The sequence below is a fragment of the Anas acuta genome, chromosome 29, assembly GCF_963932015.1.
Source record: "Anas acuta chromosome 29, bAnaAcu1.1, whole genome shotgun sequence".
Taxonomy (NCBI): Eukaryota; Metazoa; Chordata; class Aves; order Anseriformes; family Anatidae; genus Anas; species Anas acuta.
Genome location: NC_089007.1, coordinates 3,188,710 through 3,206,609, shown reverse-complemented (window position 1 = coordinate 3,206,609; position 17,900 = coordinate 3,188,710). Strand labels below are relative to the sequence as shown.

At 71.4% G+C, this 17,900-nt stretch overlaps 4 protein-coding genes across 4 annotated transcripts in view; 3 read left to right on the top strand and 1 right to left on the bottom strand.

The window, feature by feature from the left end:
- The first annotated feature begins 72 nt into the window (after positions 1-72).
- On the top strand, positions 73-2,541 carry METTL1 (methyltransferase 1, tRNA methylguanosine). Its single transcript, XM_068663584.1, has 6 exons — positions 73-241; positions 679-818; positions 1,558-1,742; positions 1,836-1,949; positions 2,032-2,133; positions 2,232-2,541. Exons 1-6 carry the CDS (start codon positions 129-131, stop codon positions 2,361-2,363), a joined length of 786 nt encoding a protein of 261 aa, XP_068519685.1. The 5' UTR covers positions 73-128; the 3' UTR covers positions 2,364-2,541.
- Positions 2,542-3,472: 931 nt separating this feature from the next.
- Positions 3,473-9,059, top strand: CYP27B1 (cytochrome P450 family 27 subfamily B member 1). Its single transcript, XM_068663583.1, is given in 11 exon segments — positions 3,473-3,960; positions 4,674-4,864; positions 6,112-6,190; positions 6,193-6,310; positions 6,890-7,090; positions 7,196-7,359; positions 7,753-7,919; positions 8,004-8,085; positions 8,171-8,368; positions 8,782-8,811; positions 8,813-9,059. Coding segments are annotated over 11 exon segments (1,824 nt in total). The 5' UTR covers positions 3,473-3,504; the 3' UTR covers positions 8,951-9,059.
- Positions 9,060-11,669: 2,610 nt separating this feature from the next.
- On the top strand, positions 11,670-15,133 carry CDK4 (cyclin dependent kinase 4). Its single transcript, XM_068663581.1, is given in 9 exon segments — positions 11,670-11,767; positions 11,769-11,897; positions 12,472-12,487; positions 12,489-12,608; positions 12,711-12,878; positions 13,681-13,790; positions 14,078-14,128; positions 14,382-14,517; positions 14,598-15,133. Coding segments are annotated over 9 exon segments (900 nt in total). The 5' UTR covers positions 11,670-11,678; the 3' UTR covers positions 14,679-15,133.
- A 145-nt stretch (positions 15,134-15,278) lies between these two features.
- The window catches only part of TSPAN31 (tetraspanin 31), a 5,744-nt gene continuing 3,122 nt past the window's right edge, over positions 15,279-17,900 (bottom strand). The window contains 6 exon segments of the mRNA XM_068663313.1: positions 15,279-15,745; positions 15,810-15,978; positions 16,064-16,213; positions 16,814-16,894; positions 17,168-17,212; positions 17,214-17,341. Coding sequence (XP_068519414.1) covers positions 15,681-15,745; positions 15,810-15,978; positions 16,064-16,213; positions 16,814-16,894; positions 17,168-17,212; positions 17,214-17,341 — 638 coding nt within the window. The 3' untranslated portion in view covers positions 15,279-15,680.

Here is a 17,900-nt window from a genome sequence, read left to right as displayed (position 1 = left end):
AAGCCCCGCCCCCTCTCTACAGGTGCGCGCCCCAGACCCCCCCTCCCGGCGGCCGTGACGTCAGCGCGCCGCGCCGCGCGGTGACGTCACCCAGCGGCGCCCGCCTCACGCCGCTCCTGGGGGCCGCCATGATGGCGGCGGCGGAGGCGGAGGAGGAGGCGGCGGCGGCGGCGCCCCCCCAGAAGCGGTTCTACCGGCAGCGGGCACACTCCAACCCGCTGGCCGACCACACGCTGCGCTAGTGAGTGCGCCGGGGCCCCCGCAAACGGCCCGGACACACCGGGAACCGGAGCACCGGGAAACGGCACCCCCCAGCACGGCCCGGCCCGGGAACGGAGGGAACCGGGACCCCCCCTCACGGCCCGGTAGCACCGGGACCCCCCCCCCATCCCCCTCACAGCTCACCCAGACACCCCCGGGAGCCTCCCGGTACCGGCCCCGGTATCACCGGGACCCCCCCTCCCCGGCCCGGTATCACCGGGAGCCCCCCCCATCAGGGCCCGGTATCACCGAGCCCCCCCCCACCCCCCTCACAACCCACCCAGACACCCCCAGGAGCCTCCCGGTACCGGTCCCGGTATCTCAGCGCCCCCCCCCGCGGTGTCCGGTAATGGGGATCCCGCGGGGGGGGGGGGCAGCGGGGACCCCCCCGGCAGCACCGGTCCCGTGTCCCCGCAGCCCCGCCAGGCCGCAGGACATGGACTGGGCCTCGCTGTTCCCGGCCTTCTTCCCGCCCGGGGCCCCCCCCGGTGCCGCCGCCGAGCCCCCCCCCCAGGTGGAGTTCGCCGATGTGGGCTGCGGCTACGGGGGGCTGCTGGGTGAGTGGGGGGGGGGGGAAACCGGGGGGGGCATTTGGGGGGGGGGGGGCGTTGGGGATGTGGCCCTGGCGGGGCTGTGGGGTAAATGGGGGGGGGGGGCACAGGACTGGGGGGCCGGGGGGGGCACTAAGGGGGGCATTTGGGGGTTGGGGGGAGCTGGGGGGTCACCAGGGGGCACATTTTGGGGTGGGGAGGGTCGTTGAGGGGGCACCAAGGGGGGACATTTTGGGGTGAGTGGTGCTGGGGGGGTCACCAGGGGGGACTTTTGGGGGGAGCGGCGCCTGAGGGATCAAGAAGAGTGAAATTTTGGGGTGAAGGGGGCTTGGAGGTGGCACTGGGGGGGGGCATTTTGGGGTTTGTGTTGCCAGGGGTGCACTGGGGGGGGTATTTTGGGGTTTGTGTTGCTGGGGGGTGCCAGGGGGGGACATTTTGGGATTTGTGGTGCCGGGGGGGGTCATTTGGGGGTTGTGGTGCTGGGGGAGCACTGGGGGGGGGAACATTTTGGGGTTTGTTTTGCTGGGGGGGGACATTTTGGGATTTGCGGTGCTGGGGGGGGGGTCATTTGGGGGTTTGTGGTGCCAGGGGGGGTCATTTTGGGGCAGAAACTTCCCCATCCCCACTCCCCGTGGCAACACCGGGCAGCGAGTCCGGACAGGGACACACCTTGGGGTGCGTGTGCGTGTTGGGGGGGTTCCCGCTGCCCCCCCCTCACCCCCCCCCCCTTTTTGTCCCCCCCCAGTGGAGCTGTCGGCGCTGTTCCCCCACTCGCTGGCGCTGGGCCTGGAGCTGCGGCTGAAGGTCAGCGCCTTCGCCCGGCACCGCATCCGCGCCCTGCGCGCCGCCAACCCCGGGCGCTTCCAGAACATCGCCTGCCTGCGCGCCAACGCCATGAAGCACCTGCCCCACTTCTTCCACAAAGGCCAGGTGGGCTCCGAAATACCCCAAAATATGCTCTGGGGGGGGCTCGGTGCTGTGAGACCCCCCCCTTGTTTGTATTTTGTCCCGTCCCCCCCCCAGCTCAGCAAGATGTTCTTCTCTTCCCCGACCCCCACTTCAAGGCGCACCAAGCACAAGTGGCGCATCATCAGCGCGGCGCTGCTGGCGGACTACGGCTACGTGCTGCGCCCGGGGGTGAGCCCCAAATCCCTCTGCCCCCCCCCATCCTATTTTACCCCCCATTTCACCCCGTTTTACCCCGTTTTGCCCCCCCCAGGGCCTGGCGTACACCATCACGGACGTGCCCGAGGTGCACGAGTGGATGGCGCGCCACTTCCGCGCCCACCCGCTCTTCGAGGAGGTGCCGCTGGAGGAGCTGGTGAGCGAACGGGACAGGGGGGGAGCCCCCTGTGACCCCCCCCCGGTCCCCGTGACCCCCCCCCCGGGTCCCTGTGACCCCCCCCCGTGTGTCGGCAGAGCCAGGACCCGGTGGTGGCGCGGTTGGCCACGTGCACGGAGGAGGGCCGCAAGGTGCAGCGCGGCGGGGGCAGGACCTTCCCCGCCGTCTTCCGACGCGTCCCGGACCCGGCCCTGGGGGACGAGGCGTGATTTTTTTGGGGGGGGGGGCAACGGGGGGGGGCAGGGGCACCGCCTCGGGTCCCTCCCGGCCCCCCCCCCCCCCAGCCCGGGACCTTCCTGCTGCTGCAGGGCCCCCCCTGGGGGCTGTGCCCACAACCCCGGGGTCCTTTTTGCCACCCCAGGGTCCCCCCCCTGGAATCCCCCCCCCCCCAAAGGTCCCTGTCCCCCCCCCAGGGTCCCTTCTGCCCCCCCTTGTCCCCCCCCAAATCCCCACGCTCTCAGTTCAGAATAAAGCACCCCCCCCCCCCCAGGTGTCATCTGCGGCTCCATTTTCTCCTCACCCCCCCCTTCTTGTGCACCCCCCCGAGAATTTGGGTCTCCAATTTGGGCCGGGGGGGGGGGCTCCATCACCCCTCTGCCCCCCTCCCTCCAAAGAAACCTGCCCCCCCCCCCCCTCCAAAATCCTTCGCCCTGCCTCAGTTTCCCCCTTGGCCGCTGTTCAGGTGTGAGCTCACCCCCAGGAAACCCCCCCCGGGTGTTCCCTGCCCCCCCCCCAGGGTGTTCCTGCCCCCCCCCGCCCACCCCCCAGCCGCCAGGTCCCGGGCCCCGTTCCTGTCCCCATGCCCCCCCCCCCCGTTGCCCCCCCCCCCGCGGGTGTTTCCACAGGCCCGGCCGCTTCCTGTGTCGCAAGGCGGTAATTCCCGAGAAATCAGGGGCTGGGGGGGGGGCACCCATTTTCCCTCCCCCCCCCACCTCATAAATCCCCCCCCAGGGCACGCAGCCGTCCGCCCCGCTGCCTTCCTCCTCTTCCCAGTTTCCTCCTCAGACTGGTTGAACTGGGGCCCCAGTATGGGCCCAGAATAGGGGGGGGTGCTCCCCAGTTTCCTTGCCCCCCCTCCCCCGCCATCACCACCCCCCATGTGGGGGGGGGGGCACAACACATTGCTGCCCCCCCCCCCCCCCCCCCAAAAAAAAAAAAAAAGCCCCCAGGCTGATTCCCAGTTCAGGGTACTGGGAACCAGTATGACCAGTATGGGACTGGGGGGGGTGCTGGGGGGTCTTGGAGGGGGGTAATCACCTGGGGGGGGGTTAATGAGTGGGGGGGGGGCCATGGGGGGGGTCACCGAGTTGGGGGGGGTTGTGGTGGGGGTCGTGGGGGGGGTGCCCACCCATGGCTGTGCCTCACAGGGGGGGGGTCCCCATTTGCCCCCCCCCGGGAAAATTGGGTGGGGGTGGGGCCTCCCTTTGGGGGCGGGGCTTACAGAGGGGGCGGGGCTTTGGGGGCTCCACGTGGGTGCCTATAAAGCCCTGGGGGCGATGCCGCCCGCTCAGTCGAGGCCGGTCCCCGACCCCCCCCCGGACCCCCCCGGGCCGTGTCCCTGACCCCCCCGAGCCCCCCCCAGCCCCCCGCCATGCCGCAGAGCCTTCGCCTCCCCTCCCGGCCGCCCTCCTCGCCCGCTGCTTGCCCGAGCTGGGGGCCCCCCCTCGCCCCCTGCCCCCCCCGTCTGCCCCCCCCGCAGCCCCCCAGGGGCTCCGCAGCCTGGCCGAGATGCCCGGGCCCAGCCCCCCCGCCTTCATGTACGACCTCCTCTGCCGGGGGGGCCTCCGGAGGCTGCACGAGCTGCAGGTAAAAGGGGGGGGCAAGGTGGGGGTCCCCCAGGGCTGGGGGCATGGGGGGACAAGGGGACCCCGGCCTTGTTTTTTTTTTTTGGGGGGGGGAACCCTGTTTTTCGCCATCCTGGGGGGCTTGGGAAGGGCTGGTGGGGGGGGCGCACCTCGGGGGGGGGGTTGAGGGTGCCAGGGGACCCCCAGTGCCACATCTGGGGGGCTTGAACGTAATGTGGGTACCCTCAGTGCCACCTTGGGGGGGTTGGAGGTGACGGGGGGACCCCAGTGCTACCTTGGGGGGCTTGAGGGTGGTAGGGGACCCCCAGCTCCATCTCTAGGGGGTTTCAGGATGACGGGGGGGAACCCCAGTGTCACACCTGGGGGGCTTGAGGGTAGCAGGGGACCCCCCAGTGTCAGGTCTGGACTTGAGGGTGCAAGGGGACCCCCAGTACCACCTTGAGGGGCTTGGAGGGGGACAGGGGGACCCCAGTGCCACCTCTGGGGGGGGTTAGGATGACAGAGGGACCCCCGGTGTCACATTTGGGGGGCTTCAGGGTAGTAGGAGACCCCCAGTACCACCTCTGGGGGGGCTTGAGGGTGGCAGGGGACCCCAGCACCACCTCGGGGGGGGGGGGATTTACGGCTAACGGGGAGCCCCCTGGCGGTGCTCAGAGGGTTGGGGGTGGGCTGGGAGGGGGCTGCTGCCCACGGTGCCCCCCGTGCCCCCCCCAGGTGGAGGGCCGGGCGCGGTACGGGCCGGTGTGGAAGGGCAGCTTCGGGCCCATCCTGACCGTGCACGTGGCCGAGGCCGGGCTGATCCGCGAGGTGCTGCGGCAGGAGGGGCCCTGCCCCGTGCGCTCCCACCTCTCCTCATGGAAGGATTACCGGCACTGCCGAGGGCACGCCTGCGGGCTGCTGACCGCGTGAGTGGGGCTGGGGGGGCTGGGGGGGGGCATGGGGGGGCTGGGGAGGGGTTACAGGGGGGCTGGGGGGGTGTTTGGGGGGCCGGGGAGGGGTCACAGGGGGGCTGGGGGGTGAAAATTGAGCGCTGGGGGGTGTTTGGGGGGCCGGAGGGGGGGGTTGAGGGGGTGGAGGGTGAAAATTGGGGCCTGGGGGGGTGTTTGGGGGCTGGGGGATGTGAGTGGGGGAGCTGGGGAGGGGGCACAGGGGCCTGGGGGGTGCAATTTGGGGGCTGGGGGGGGAGTTGGGGGGCTGGGGGATGCGAGGGGGGAAGATGAGGAGGGGACATGGGGATCTGGGGGATGCAAATCAGGGTCTGGGGGCTGCAGATGGGGTCTGGGGGCACAAATCGGGGTCTGGGGCTGCACGTGGGGTCTGGGGGCCGTGTCTGGGGCCGGGGAGCCCCTGCCCCATCCCGCTGTGCCCACACCCCTTCTGGGAAGCGCTGGGGCTCCCGGCGTGACTCAGCCGTGATTCAGGGCCCCCCCCCAGCCCCGCCACCCCCCCTTTTTCCCCAGCCCCCCCCCCCCAGCCCCCAGCGCAGGATGTGAGTAACCCCAGGGGTGCGCCGCCGCCGCCGCGTGGGCAGGGGGCCGGGCACGGAGCCCCGGGGCATGGGCACGGCCCCAAAGGCAGCCCCCTGACCCTTTGGGCTGGCCCCCACCCCATGGGGAGCCCCCGACCCTATGTGCAGCCCCCCTGGACAACGCTCAGCCCCCCAACCCCTTGTCCAGCCTCCTGACCCTAAAAGCAGCCCTTGACCCTAAAGCAGCCCCATGCTCAGCCCCCCGACCCTAAAAGCAGCCCCCCAGCCCTGTGCTCAGCCCTACAACCCCGTGCTCAGCCCCCGACCCTACAAGCAGCCCCCCAACCCCATGCCCAGCCCCCTGACCCTACAAGCAGCCCTTCGCCCCCTGACCCTACAAGCAGCCCTTCAGCTCCCTGACCCTATGTGCAGCCCCCCGACCCTATATGCAGCCCCTCAGCCCTGTGCCCAGCCCCCTGACCCTACAAGCAGCCCCCCACCATCCCGTGCACCCCCCCGGCCCCACGAGCGCGCCGTTTGGCACCTTCCCTCGCGGCGGCACCGGGGACGTGCACGGGCGCGTAGGGCCGCGGGCGCTGACGTCCCCACACGTCACCCGCGTGTGTGTGTTTGTGTGTGTGTGCCCCCCCCTCACCCCCCCCATCCCTTTCTGTGCCCCCCCAGGGAGGGCGAGGAGTGGCAGCGGCTGCGCAGCCTCGTGGGGCGCCTCCTGCTGCGCCCGCGGGCGGCCGAGGCGTACGCGGGGGGGCGGTGGGGGCCGTGGTGGGTGACCTGGTGCAGCGCCTGCAGCACCTGCGGGACCGCCACCCCCAGCAGCTCGTCCCCGATGTGGCCGCCGAGTTCTACAAATTCGGCTTGGAAGGTGAGGGGGGGGCTTCCCGGGTGTCCCCCCTGCCCCCTTCCCAAGTTCTGGTGTCTCGCCCTGTCCCCGCAGCGCTCCGTGGGGTCCCCAAATGTCCCCCATGTTCCCCTGGGGACCCCCCTCATCTCCCCAAGGATTCCCGTGTCCCCCAGGGTGCCCCTCGTCCACGCCACGTCCCCAGGGACTCCTGCGTCCCCTGGGGGTCCCCAGTGGTGCTCCACGGCCCCCTTGTCCCCACCACGGCCCCCGTGCCCTGAGGATACCCCATGTCCTCATTGCGTCCCCAGGGCTCCTGTGTCCCCATGGCTCTCCATGTCCCCAGGGCTCCTGGAGTCACCAAGGCTCCCCGTGTCCCCAGGGCTCCCAGTATCCCCATAGCTCCCCAAGTCCCTGGGGCTCCCCACATCCCCAGGGCTCCCCGAGGCTCCCCAAATCCCCAGAGCTCCCATGTCCCCGAGGCTCCCCAAGTCCCCAAGGCTCCCCAAGACCCCGGGATGTCCCCGGGGCTCCCCACGTCCCCAGAGCTCCCCGTGTCCCCACCTCACAGCCCCCCCCCCGCCCCCCCGTTGTCACCCGCAGGCATCTCCTCTGTCCTCTTCGCGTCGCGCCTGGGCTGCCTGCGCCAGGAGGTGCCGCGGGACACGGAGGCTTTCATCCGCGCCATCGGCACCATGTTCGGCATGACGCTGCTCACCATGGCCATGCCCAAGGCCCTGCACCGCCTCTTCCCCAAACCCTGGCGGACCTTCTGCGAGGCCTGGGACTTCATGTTCGCCTTCGGTGAGGGGGCGCCGGGTGCCGGGGGGGGGACACACGCACGCGGTGGCATCACCCACACCCCCCCTGGGGTGCTTACGGGGTTTTGTCATCCCCCCCCTCCTGCAGCCAAGCGCCACGTTGACCGGCGCGTGGCCGGGGCGGCCGGGCGGATGTCCCGGGGGGAGCCGGCGGAGCAGAGGTGCCTGACGGATCAGCTGGTGCAGGAGGACGTCCCCATGAGGGACATCTACGGCAACGTCACCGAGCTGCTGCTGGCCGGCGTGGACACGGTGAGGGCAGGAGGGACACGGTGGGGACGGGGAGGACGCGGTGGGGACAGGGAGGATGCGGTGGGGACGGGGAGGTCACAATGGGGATGGGAAAGTTGTGGTGGGGACAAGGTGATGGTGGTGGGGACAACGGGGTGGACATGGTGGGCATTGGGGATGGGGTGGACATGATGGTGATGGGGTAGAGGCAATGGGGACAGGGAGGTTGTGGCGGGGACGGGGAGGTCACAGTGGGGACAATGGGGTGGACCTGATGGGGCCGGGGTGGAGGCATTGGGGACGATGAGGTGGAGGTGTTGGGGACGGGGTGGCAGTGCTGAGGACAGGGTGGACGCAACGATATTGGGGTGTGGGTGCCCCCCTTACCCCCGCTGCCCCCCCCACCCCCCCCAGATCTCCAGCACCCTGTCCTGGAGCCTGTACGAGCTGTCGCGGCACCCCGGGGTGCAGGCGGCGCTTCACCAGGAGGTGGTGGCGGCGCTGGGCCCCGGCCACGACCCCCCCGTGGCCGCGCTGGCCCGAATGCCCCTGCTGAAAGCCGTGGTGAAGGAGACGCTGCGGTGAGCATGGGGACAGTGGGGACAGCGGGGACAATGGGGAGGGGGTGGTGGCACCCGCTGACACCCCGCTGTCCCCCCCCCCAGGCTCTACCCCGTCATCCCCAGCAACGCCCGCGTGGTCCCCGACCGCGACATCCGCGTGGGCGAGTACCTGGTGCCCAAAAAGGTGAGCGCGGGGACGCACCGGGGAGGGGGACACGGTGCCGGGGGGGGACATCCCGGCCCCCCCTCACCCCCCTCACCCCCCGCAGACCCTCATCACGCTGTGCCACTACGCTGCCTCCCGCGACGGCCGCTTCTTCGCGGCGCCCGACGCCTTCGTCCCGGAGCGCTGGCTGCGCCGCGGCGCCGCGCACCACCCCTACGCCTCGCTGCCCTTCGGCGTGGGCAAACGCAGCTGCGTGGGGAGGCGCCTGGCAGAGCTGGAGATCCACATGGCCCTGGCGCAGGTCGGTGTCCCCGTGTCCCCTCCGTCCCCGTGTCCCCTCCATCCCTGCGGCCCCGTGTCCCTTCTGTCCTCGCGTCCCCACATCCATCGTGTCCCCATGTCTCCGTGTCACCTCCGTCCTTTCCATCCGTGTCCCCGCGTCTCCTCCGTGTCCTCTCCCCTCCATCCTCATGTCCCCATCCCCTCCGTCCCCGTGTCCCTGTCCCCTCCGTCCCCATGTCCCCGTTTGTCCCCATGTGCCCTCTCCATCCCCGTGGCCTTCCCACCCTCTCCAGTCCCTCCGTCCTGAGGTCCTTGTGGCCCCTCCATCTCTCCCCCCCCGTGTCCCTTCCACGTCCTCCATGTCCCCTCTGTCCCCATGTCCCCCCCTATGTCCCCCCCGTGCCCCCACCCCTCACCCCCTTTCCCCCACAGATCCTGCTGCACTTCGAGGTGCGGCCGGAGCCCGGGGGGGGCCCCGGTGAAGCCCATGACCCGCACCCTGCTCGTCCCTGAGACCAGCATCAACCTCCAGTTCCTGAGCCGCCGGGGGGGGGGGGGACACGAAGCTGGGACCCCCCCGTCCCTGACCCCCACCCCGTGACGTCCCCTCGGGGCCGTATTTAACGCCCGAGGGCGCCGGTTATTTATTGCTCCTGCGGAGACGCGGCGGCCCCTCGCCCGCCCGGCTTATTTAAAGCTTTATTTATTAATTGATTGCTCCTCGCTTAATTAAACCTCGGCAGCACCGCGCCGGTGACTCAGCACCCCCACCCGCTGCCCGGGGGGGGGGTGTGGGGGGGGCGCTGCCTGCCCCGGCGTGCCCGCGGCACCCAGACGTGACGTGGCCCCGATCCCGCCGGGCGGCACCCCCGCGGCCCCCGCACCCCCGGGCTGCCCCGCCGGGGTGAGACGGGGCTGGGGGGGGGGGGGAAATAAATGGGGGGGGCACTGGGAGGTGTGGGGGGGGCACCAAGGGGGTGTGGGGGGGCACTGGGAGGTGTGGGGAGGGGACCAAGGGCGGGTCCTGGTGGCACCCGCAGCTGTTGGCCACGGTGGGATGGGGGAGGGCAGGTTAAGGGGGGGGGAAGGGAAAATAACGAGGATGTCATTGTAATTAATTAGCGGTGTTAATTAGGGCTGCGGGGGGGGGGGCACGGGTGTCCCATGGGGGTGATCCCCAGGGTGATGGCCAGCGGGGGATGGTCCCTGTGTGTCCCTCCACCCCCCTGGTTGTGTCACCCTCCCTGTGACACTGCTGTCACCCCCCCGTGTCACCCCCCCACGTCCCTCGTGTCCCCCCCATGACTTTGCCGTCACCCCCCCCACGCCCCTCCTGTCCCACCCCGGGTCACCCTGTGCCCTGTGGGTGGCATCGGGGGGGGGGGGGCAGACGGGGATGTCCCCTGCCCCGCACTGGCTGCTGTGGTCATGGCACCGTGGACCCATGTCCCCCCCCCCCCCCGTGGGGTTAATGTGCCACCAAGCCGGGGGGGGGGCACGAGGCTGACGTCAGCGGGGGAGACTCTGGACCCCCCCTGACGCCAAACGCAGCCGAGCGTGGTGACACCAACACGGGGGGGGCACCGCGGTGACACCGACACGGGGGGGGGGGGCTCAGCGCTGAGCGCTGGCCCCACGCAGGGGTGACCCCACGGGACCCCCCCCCCCACCCTGTGAGCTGGGGGGGGGACATGGGGCTGGGGACAACGTGGGCACGGGACACGAGGGCCGGGGGGGGGGTCAGAGGGGGCCGGGGGGGGACGCGTGGGGCCGGGGGGGGGCATTTCCACGCGCGTGTGCCCGCTGGGGGGGGGGGGCAGCTGAGACACGCGTGGGGGGGGGCAACGAGGCCCCCCCTGCGTGGCCCCGGCTCCCCCCGTGGGCCCTGCCGCCCCCCCCCCCTTGGGGTCCGCGTCCCACCCGTGGGCTCCGTTCCGGGTACCCCCCCCCCAGGCCACGATCGCGCGTGGGTCCCGCGGGGCCGCTTCAGCACCACGGACAGGGCGGGGGCGGGGCTAAGGGAAGGGGGCGTGGCCTATGGATGGGGGCGTGGCCACGGGCAGGGGGCGTGGCCTGGGGAACAAAGGGGGGCGTGGCCGGCGGGGGGGGGGGTCCCGGCGGGGTTCCCACGGGGGGGGGTTGGGGGGGGGGGGGGGCGCCCCCCGAGCCCCTTCCCCACGCGTGTCCGCGGGGCCCCCCCCCGAGCCCCCCGGGATCCTCCGGGCCCCGCGGGGGGGCTGCGCTCCCGGGGGTCCCCTGGGGGTCCCCGTGTCCCCCCCCCCGACCCCCCCGTGACCCCCCCCCCGTGTCCGTGTCCCCCTGCGCCCCCCCCCGTGCCCCCCCCCGGCCCTTCCTGCCGGCCGTCTCGTTGGTTCCGGTCCTCCAGCCCCGCCCCCCCCGCCCGGCCCGCGAGCCGCGCGCTGCCCCCGGTGAGTCCCGGGCCCGGCACGTGGCCGCCCCCCCCCCCCCCGGGACCCCCCCTCCGGGACCCCCCCACCGCGACCCCCCCACCGGGTCCGGGGTACTGGGCAAGGAGGGGGGGGAGAAGGGAGGTTTGGGGGGGGGGGTCCTGGGGGGGGCGGGGGCTGCTTTGGGGGTCCCGGGGGTTGGGGGGAGCTGGGGGGGGGACGGGGGGGGGCCCGTGGGGTGAGGGTGGTTTGGGGGTGGGGTCCGGGTGTCCTAGGGAGGTCCTGGGGGTTATGGGGTGCTGGGGGGGCTGGTTTAGGGGTGGGGGGCTTTGGGGTCCCGGGGTGGTCCTAGGGGTTAGGGGGTGCTGGGGGGGCTGTTTGGGGGGGGCTGTTTTGGGGGTGCTGGGGGTTACGGGGTATTGGGGGCTGGTTTAGATCTGGGGGGGGTCCTGGGAAGGAGGGGGGGGGTCGGAGGGTCTGTGGGGTGCTAGGGGTCTCCGGTGGTTACAGGGCAGTGGGGTTTGGGGGGGGCTGGGGGTGTTGGGGGGGTGGTCCCGGTGTGGGGGGGGGCGCTGAGGGGTGATGGGTGTCAGTAAGGGGGGGTGCAAGGGGGCACCGGGGGGGGGTGTCCAGTGGGGCACTGGGGGGGGGCACTGGGTGTCACCGAGGGGGGGTGGTCCAGCGTGTCGCCAGGGGGGGTGTGCAGGGTGTCACCAAGAGGGGGGGGGCACTGGGTGTCAGGGTGTCACCAAGGGGGGTGACCAGGTGTCCAGGTGTCACCGGGGGGGTGTCCAGGGTGTCACCAAGGGGGTGCCGAGTGTCACCCAGGGGGATGCAGGGTGTCACTGGGGGGGTGACCGCGTACCTGTGTGTCACCGGGGGGGTGTCCCGGGGGGGGTGTGCGCAGGGCTGCGGCGCAGGATGGCGCAGGAGGCGCGGGCGCAGTACGAGCCAGTGGCCGAGATCGGGGTGGGCGCCTACGGCACCGTGTACAAAGCGCGGGACCTGCGGCAGCGGCCGCTTCGTGGCCCTGAAGAACGTGCGGGTGACGGCCACCGAGAACGGGCTCCCCCTCAGCACCGTGCGCGAGGTCGCCCTGCTCAAGCGCCTCGAGCACTTCGACCACCCCAACATCGTGCGGTGAGCCCCCCCCCCCCAAAAAAATCCCCCCCCCAAAAAAATCCCCCCCCCCCCGCCTCCCCGGGTGGCGGTTACGGGGTCCGCTCCGTCCCCAGGGGTCGGTGACCCCCCCCCCGGGGTCCTGCTGTGGTGCCGTGGGGAGGGGGGGTGGGTGCTGTCCCCTCGGTTTTTTGGGGGGGGGTCGTGGGGTTTGGGGGGGGGCAGGGGGCAGGGGGTGGCCACCACCATGCCCCTGGGTTCGCCCCGTGGTCCCTTTGTGGGGACGGGGGACAGGGGGATGGGGGCCACCTCCTGCCCCGTGGCTGTTGGTGGGGGCCGTGGGCTTTGAGCCGTGCCCCACTGCTTGGTTGGGGGGGGGGGGGGACAAGGGGCAGCTCCCCCCCCTCTGCTCGGTGTCACCACGTGGCTGTGGGGTGGGGACACGGGGACACGCTGCACCTCCTGCCCCGTGGCTGTGGCTGGGCCACCTCCTGGACACAGGGACCACCGCGCTGAGGGGGGTGGTCCACGGGGGGGGGGGGACACCACATTGGGGGGGGTGGTCCCGGTGTTCACCCCCCCACCCCCCCGGCAGGCTGATGGACGTCTCGTGCCACGGCGCGCACGGAGCGCGAGACCAAGGTGACGCTGGTGTTCGAGCACGTGGACCAGGACCTGAAAACCTACCTGGACAAAGCGCCCGCGCCTGGGCTACCGCTGGACACCATCAAGGTGCCCACGGGGGCTACGGGGTTTTGGGGGGGGGGCACGGCGAGGTGCAGGGGTGCTGAGGGTGATGTTTTTTTTGGGGGTGTTGTCCCCCCCCCTGCCCAGGACCTGATGCGGCAGTTCCTGCGGGGGTTGGATTTCCTGCACTCCAACTGCATCGTGCACCGCGACCTCAAGCCCGAGAACATCCTGGTGACCAGCAGCGGCCAGGTCAAGCTGGCCGATTTCGGGCTGGCTCGCATCTACAGCTGCCAGATGGCCCTCACCCCCGTGGTGCGTGATTTGGGGGGTTGGGGGGGGGGCGGGACCCCTCCCCAAAAGGGGCTGCGGGGTCCCACGGCCTCGTGGCTGCGACGCTCTGGGGCTGGGTCCTGGGTGGCCGCGGGTCCTGGTGGCCATGGGGTGGGTTGGGGTGGCCACGGGGCACATTGGGGTGACTACGGGGTGCATTGGGGTGGCCACAGGGTGTATTAGGGTGACTATGGGGTAGGTTGGGGTGGCCACGGGGTGCATTGGGGTGGCCACAAAGCCAAGGAGCCCCTGGGGTTCCAGGTGGCCCCAGGACCACATTCGGTGGCCACAGGGTTGGGTGGCCACCGGGCTGGCCAGGAAGCCAAGGAGCAGGGAGGGTCCCGAGCAGCCGTGGGGGGTTGGTGGCCGTGGGTGAAGTTGGGCTGGCCACGAGGGCCGGGGGACTCCAGGTCCTGGTGGCCACGAATCTTGGTGGCCGTGGCTCCTGGGTGGCTGGGTCCTGGGTGGCCACGAGCCTGAGGTCCCAAGTGGCCACGGGTCAGGCTGGGGGCGACCCCTGGGAGCTCCGGGTGACCCCGGGGACCAGGTGGCCACCAAGTTGGGTGCCCAGGGGTGCGGGTGGCCACCAAGTTGGGCAGCCACGAAGCCAAAAGGAACCGGGAGGGGGGGACCCCAGGTGGCCACGGCTGCGGTGGCCGTGACGCTGCGGGTCCGGGGTGGCCGTGGGGGGGTCCAGTGGTTATGGGGGGGGTCCGGTGACCGTGGGGGGGTCCCGTGGTGGCCACGGTGGCCGCGGTGGGGGTGTCTGAGCCGTGCGCCGCAGGTGGTGACGCTGTGGTACCGGGCGCCCGAGGTGCTGCTGCAGTCGACGTACGCGACCCCCGTGGACATGTGGAGCGTGGGCTGCATCTTCGCAGAGATGTTCCGCAGGAAGTGAGCGGGGGGGGCACAAATTGGGAGGGGGGGGGGGGCGCAAAAACTGGGGGGGGGGCCGGTCCCCCTGGTCCCACCTTGGGGGGGCTGTGGGGGGAGCCGCTGGTGGCCACGGTCACACCCTGGTGGGTCCCCCCCTACCCTGCCCAGGGGTGGTGCTGGGGGGGTCAGTGGCCGTTGGGGGGGGGTCAGCAGCCATGGGAGGGGTCAGCAGCCACGAGGGGGGGTCTCTGTGTCCCCCCCCCACCTCGGTGATGTCCCTTTTTGTTCTGTCCCCCCCCCCCCAGGCCACTTTTCTGCGGTAATTCGGAGGCTGACCAGCTGGGCAAGATCTTTGAGTGAGTTGGGGGGGTCCCGGGGGGGGGTCTTGGGATGGGGGGGGGGCTCTAGGGGGTGTGGGGAGGATTTGGAGATGGGGGGGGGGGGCTGAGAAATGGGGCTGGGGGGGTCCTGAGCTCTGGGTGAGGGGTCCTGGGGGGGGGGTCTGGGAGGGACCAGGGGGGGTCCTAGGGATGTGGGGGTGGGGGCAGCTGTGGGGCTGGGATTTTTTTGGGTGGGGGGCACCCAGCCCTAACGCTGCCCCCCCCCCAGCCTGATCGGGCTCCCCGTGGAGGACGAGTGGCCGCTGGACGTGGCCCTGCCCCCGCTGCGCCTTCACCGCAGCCCCCCCCAGCCCGTGGAGGGCTTCGTGCCCGAGATGGAGCCCCTGGGGGCGCAGCTGCTGCTGGTGAGGTGGGGGGGGGCTTGGGGGGGGGGGGGGGGGCACACAACAAGACCCCCCCCTGACCTTGTGTCCCCCCCCCCCAGGAGATGCTGACCTTCAACCCCTACAAGCGGATCTCCGCCTACGACGCGCTGCGGCACCGCTACCTGCAGGGCGAGGGGTAGCCCCCCCCCGGGGGGGGGCACACAGGACTGGACTCTCGGGGGGGGGCCACACAGCTGGGGGCCCCCCCCACAACCTCCCAAGTGCTGACGGACATATGGGTGGGGGGGGGGGACGGGGGGGGGGCCGTGGCTCCCCTTGCACGAGGAGGGGGCTGAGCACGGCGCCGTGTGCTGGTGCCCCCCCCCCAAAAAAAAAATCCTTGTGCAGAAGGGTGTGCCCCCCCCCCCGTGCAAAAGGAGCCCCCCCCCCCCCAAAAAATCCTCGTGCGAGCTGCGTGCAGGGGGTCGCGACCTCTGCACTGGTGCTCTGCTCGCACGGGGGGGCCCTCGTGGAAGGGGGGGGGGGTCCTCGTGCAAGGCCGTGCGGGGGGGGGGCGCCCGATGAGGATTTGGGTGCCCCCCCCCCCCTCCAATAAAGGGGTGGGGGGGGCTCAGCCCCCACCTCCTTTCTCGTAGCCCAGCCGCTCTCGTGCGCCGTGGGGGGGGGGACACAACACGGGGGAGGGGGGCAACAAACCCCCAGGAGACCCAGAGGCGCAGTGGTGCTGGGGGGGCGTTTATTTATTTGACCCTTTATTTTTTTTTTTGGTGGGGGGGGGGGGGGGGGGGACACGACACCACGCTGCCCCCCCCCCCGGGGGACACGCTGGTGACCCCCCCACGGCCACACAGTGGGGAGGGGGGTGGGGGGGTCCCAGTCCCCGTGTATAAATAACCAGCATGCACCAGTTTGGGGGGGGGGGGGGCAGCCAAACTGGGAGGTGTGGGGGGGGGTCCTGGGGGGGGGGGGTCTCGGTGTGGGGGGGGGGGCCACGAGCCCAGCTCCAGCCGCGGCGTGGCCGTGGGTCCGTCCGGGGGCTGCCCCCGTGCCCGAGGCTTCATGCGGCCGCCGAGGGCCCGGTCAGCGGCTCGGGGGACGTGGGGGGGGGACAAAAGGGCTGGGGGGGGACAACAAGAGGCTGGGGGGGGGGGCCACGAGGCTTTGGGGGGGGGCCACGGCCCCTACAAGAAGGCGCTGGGGTTGGCGCGGGGGTCCTTCTGGTTGCGGTAGCGCATGGCCAGCCACACTCCAGGATCTGCATTGAGGAGGGGGGACACGGGTGGTGAGGGGGGGTCCCCTCATGCCGTGACCCCCCCCCAGGACCCCCCCCAGCCCCATTTTTACCTCGGTGAAGCTGAAGAAGAGCCCGACCCCCCCCAGGATCTTCAGCGCCTCGTCCGAGTGCCGCAGCATCTTCTCGCCCGCACGTCAGGCACGGGGGGGGCGCGGGGGTCCCGGCCCAGCAGCGCCCTTGCACTTCTGCGGGGGGGGGTTACGAGGAACATTTTTAATTTTTTTTACCGGGGGGGGGGCACTGAGAAGGCTCCCGGCCCCCCCCACTCACCGCCGGGCAGGCGCTGAACTCGGCCTGGAAGGTGCGGAAGGCGCCGGGGTCGGCGGTGCTGTTGAGCAGCCCGCAGCAGTCCAGGCTCTCCTCCAGCTCCGTCTTGGTTTTGTTGCTCAGCAGGGGCCAGGTCGAGCTGAACAGCCCCTCCTGTGGGGGGGGGGCACACAAAAAAAAGGGCAGCCCCCCCCCCCGGGTTAAAAATCCGCCCCCCCTTCAATCCCCCCCTACCCATGGGGACTGCGCCCGTGGTGCGCCCCAGCCCCTCTCCAAGGTCCCCAAGGTGGTGCCAGGGGTTGGGGCAAGGGGCTGGTGCCCCCCACAAAAAAATAAAATTGTGTGGCCCCCCCTCGCCAAATTGTGCCCCCCCCTTCCCCCAAATTGTGCCTCCCCCTCCCCATGGGGACAGCGCCCAGAGTGCCCCCCAACCCCTCTCCAAGGTGTCCCCACGGGGACAAGGGACACTGATGCCCTCCCCAAAATTGTGCCCCCCCCCCAAAAAAAAATTGTGTGTACCGCCCCCCAAATTGTGCCCCCCCCCACTCCCCAAATTGTGCCTCCCCCTCCCCATGGGGACTGCGCCCAGTGGTGCCCCCCAGCCCCTCTCCAAGGTCCCCACGGTGGTGCCAGGGGTTGAGGCAAGGGGCTGGTGCCCCCCCCTCCCCAAAATTGTGCCCCCACCCCAAAAAAATTGTGTGTACACCCCCAAATTTGTGTGTACCCCCCCAAATTGTGCCCCCCCCCCCTCACCTGCCGGCTCCTGTTGATGGCCAGGCAGGAGCAGGAGACCCCGAACTGGAAGACGAAGACGAGGCCCAGGATGATCATGTACTGGGGGGGGGCGCAGTCAAGGAGGGGGGGGGGCACCGAGATGTGCTCGTCCCATTGAGGGGGGGGGCACCCCCTGCCAGCCCCCCCAACCCCTTTATTCCCCCCTAACCCCCCCTAACCCCCCCCCCAACCCCTTCCAACCCCCCCAAAACCACTGCACCCTCAGGTCCCCCCTTCCCCTCACCATTACCCCAGGGGATTTGGGATTTTTTTTTTTGGGGGGGGGGGGGGATTTTTTGGGGGGGGGTCCGGGGGGGTCCGAGGGAAGGATACGAAGAAGAGCAGGACCTGGTGGTGGTGCACGGCCCCCACCAGCCCCCACCACGGCGATGAGCAGCAGGAAGACGCCCACGGCGATGACGCCGCCGATGATGTGGATGCTGGACACCAGCCCGAAGCCCTTGCCCCAGGCGGCCACGGCCACCAGCAGCAGCCCCACCAGCTGGGGGGGGCATACACAGCGTCAGCCCCCCCCCCCAAAAAAAAATAACACCCCCCCCAGAAGCCCCCTCCCCTCCCCAGGGGGACATGACCCCCCTAAAGGACATCCCCATCCCCCCAAGGGGACACCCCCCTCCCCCCAAGGGACCCCCCAGTGCCACCAGCAGCCGCCCCACCAGCTGGGAGGGGGGCACACACAGCGTCAGCCCCCCCCCAAAAAAAAAATAACACCCCCCCCAGGAGCCCCCTCCCCTCCCCAGGGGGACAGGAGACCCCCAAATGGACACCCCCCTCCCTCCAAAGGGAGGTGTCACCCCCCCCAAGGGACCCCCCAGTGCCACCAGCAGCAGCCCCACCAGCTGGGGGGGGGGCACAGCGTCAGCCCCCCCACCCCAAAATTCCCCAATAGCCCCCCCCCATCCCCAGGGACACGTGAACCCCCCCCCCCAAAGGGACATGTCACCCCCCCAAGGGACCCCCCCCATCCAGGGGACCCCCCAGTGCCACCAGCAGCAGCCCCACCAGTTGTGGGGGGGGGGGCAGCATCAGCCTCAGGACCCCCCCC

Excerpts from the sequence above, each read along its gene's own strand:
- METTL1 (XM_068663584.1), top strand. The coding sequence starts at position 129 with ATGATGGCGGCGGCGGAGGCGGAGGAGGAGGCGGCGGCGGCGGCGCCC. Across the intron at positions 1,743-1,835 it reads ACTTCTTCCACAAAGGCCAG|CTCAGCAAGATGTTCTTCTC; the intron begins GTGGGCTCCGAA and ends TCCCCCCCCCAG. Across the intron at positions 2,134-2,231 it reads AGGTGCCGCTGGAGGAGCTG|AGCCAGGACCCGGTGGTGGC; the intron begins GTGAGCGAACGG and ends GTGTGTCGGCAG.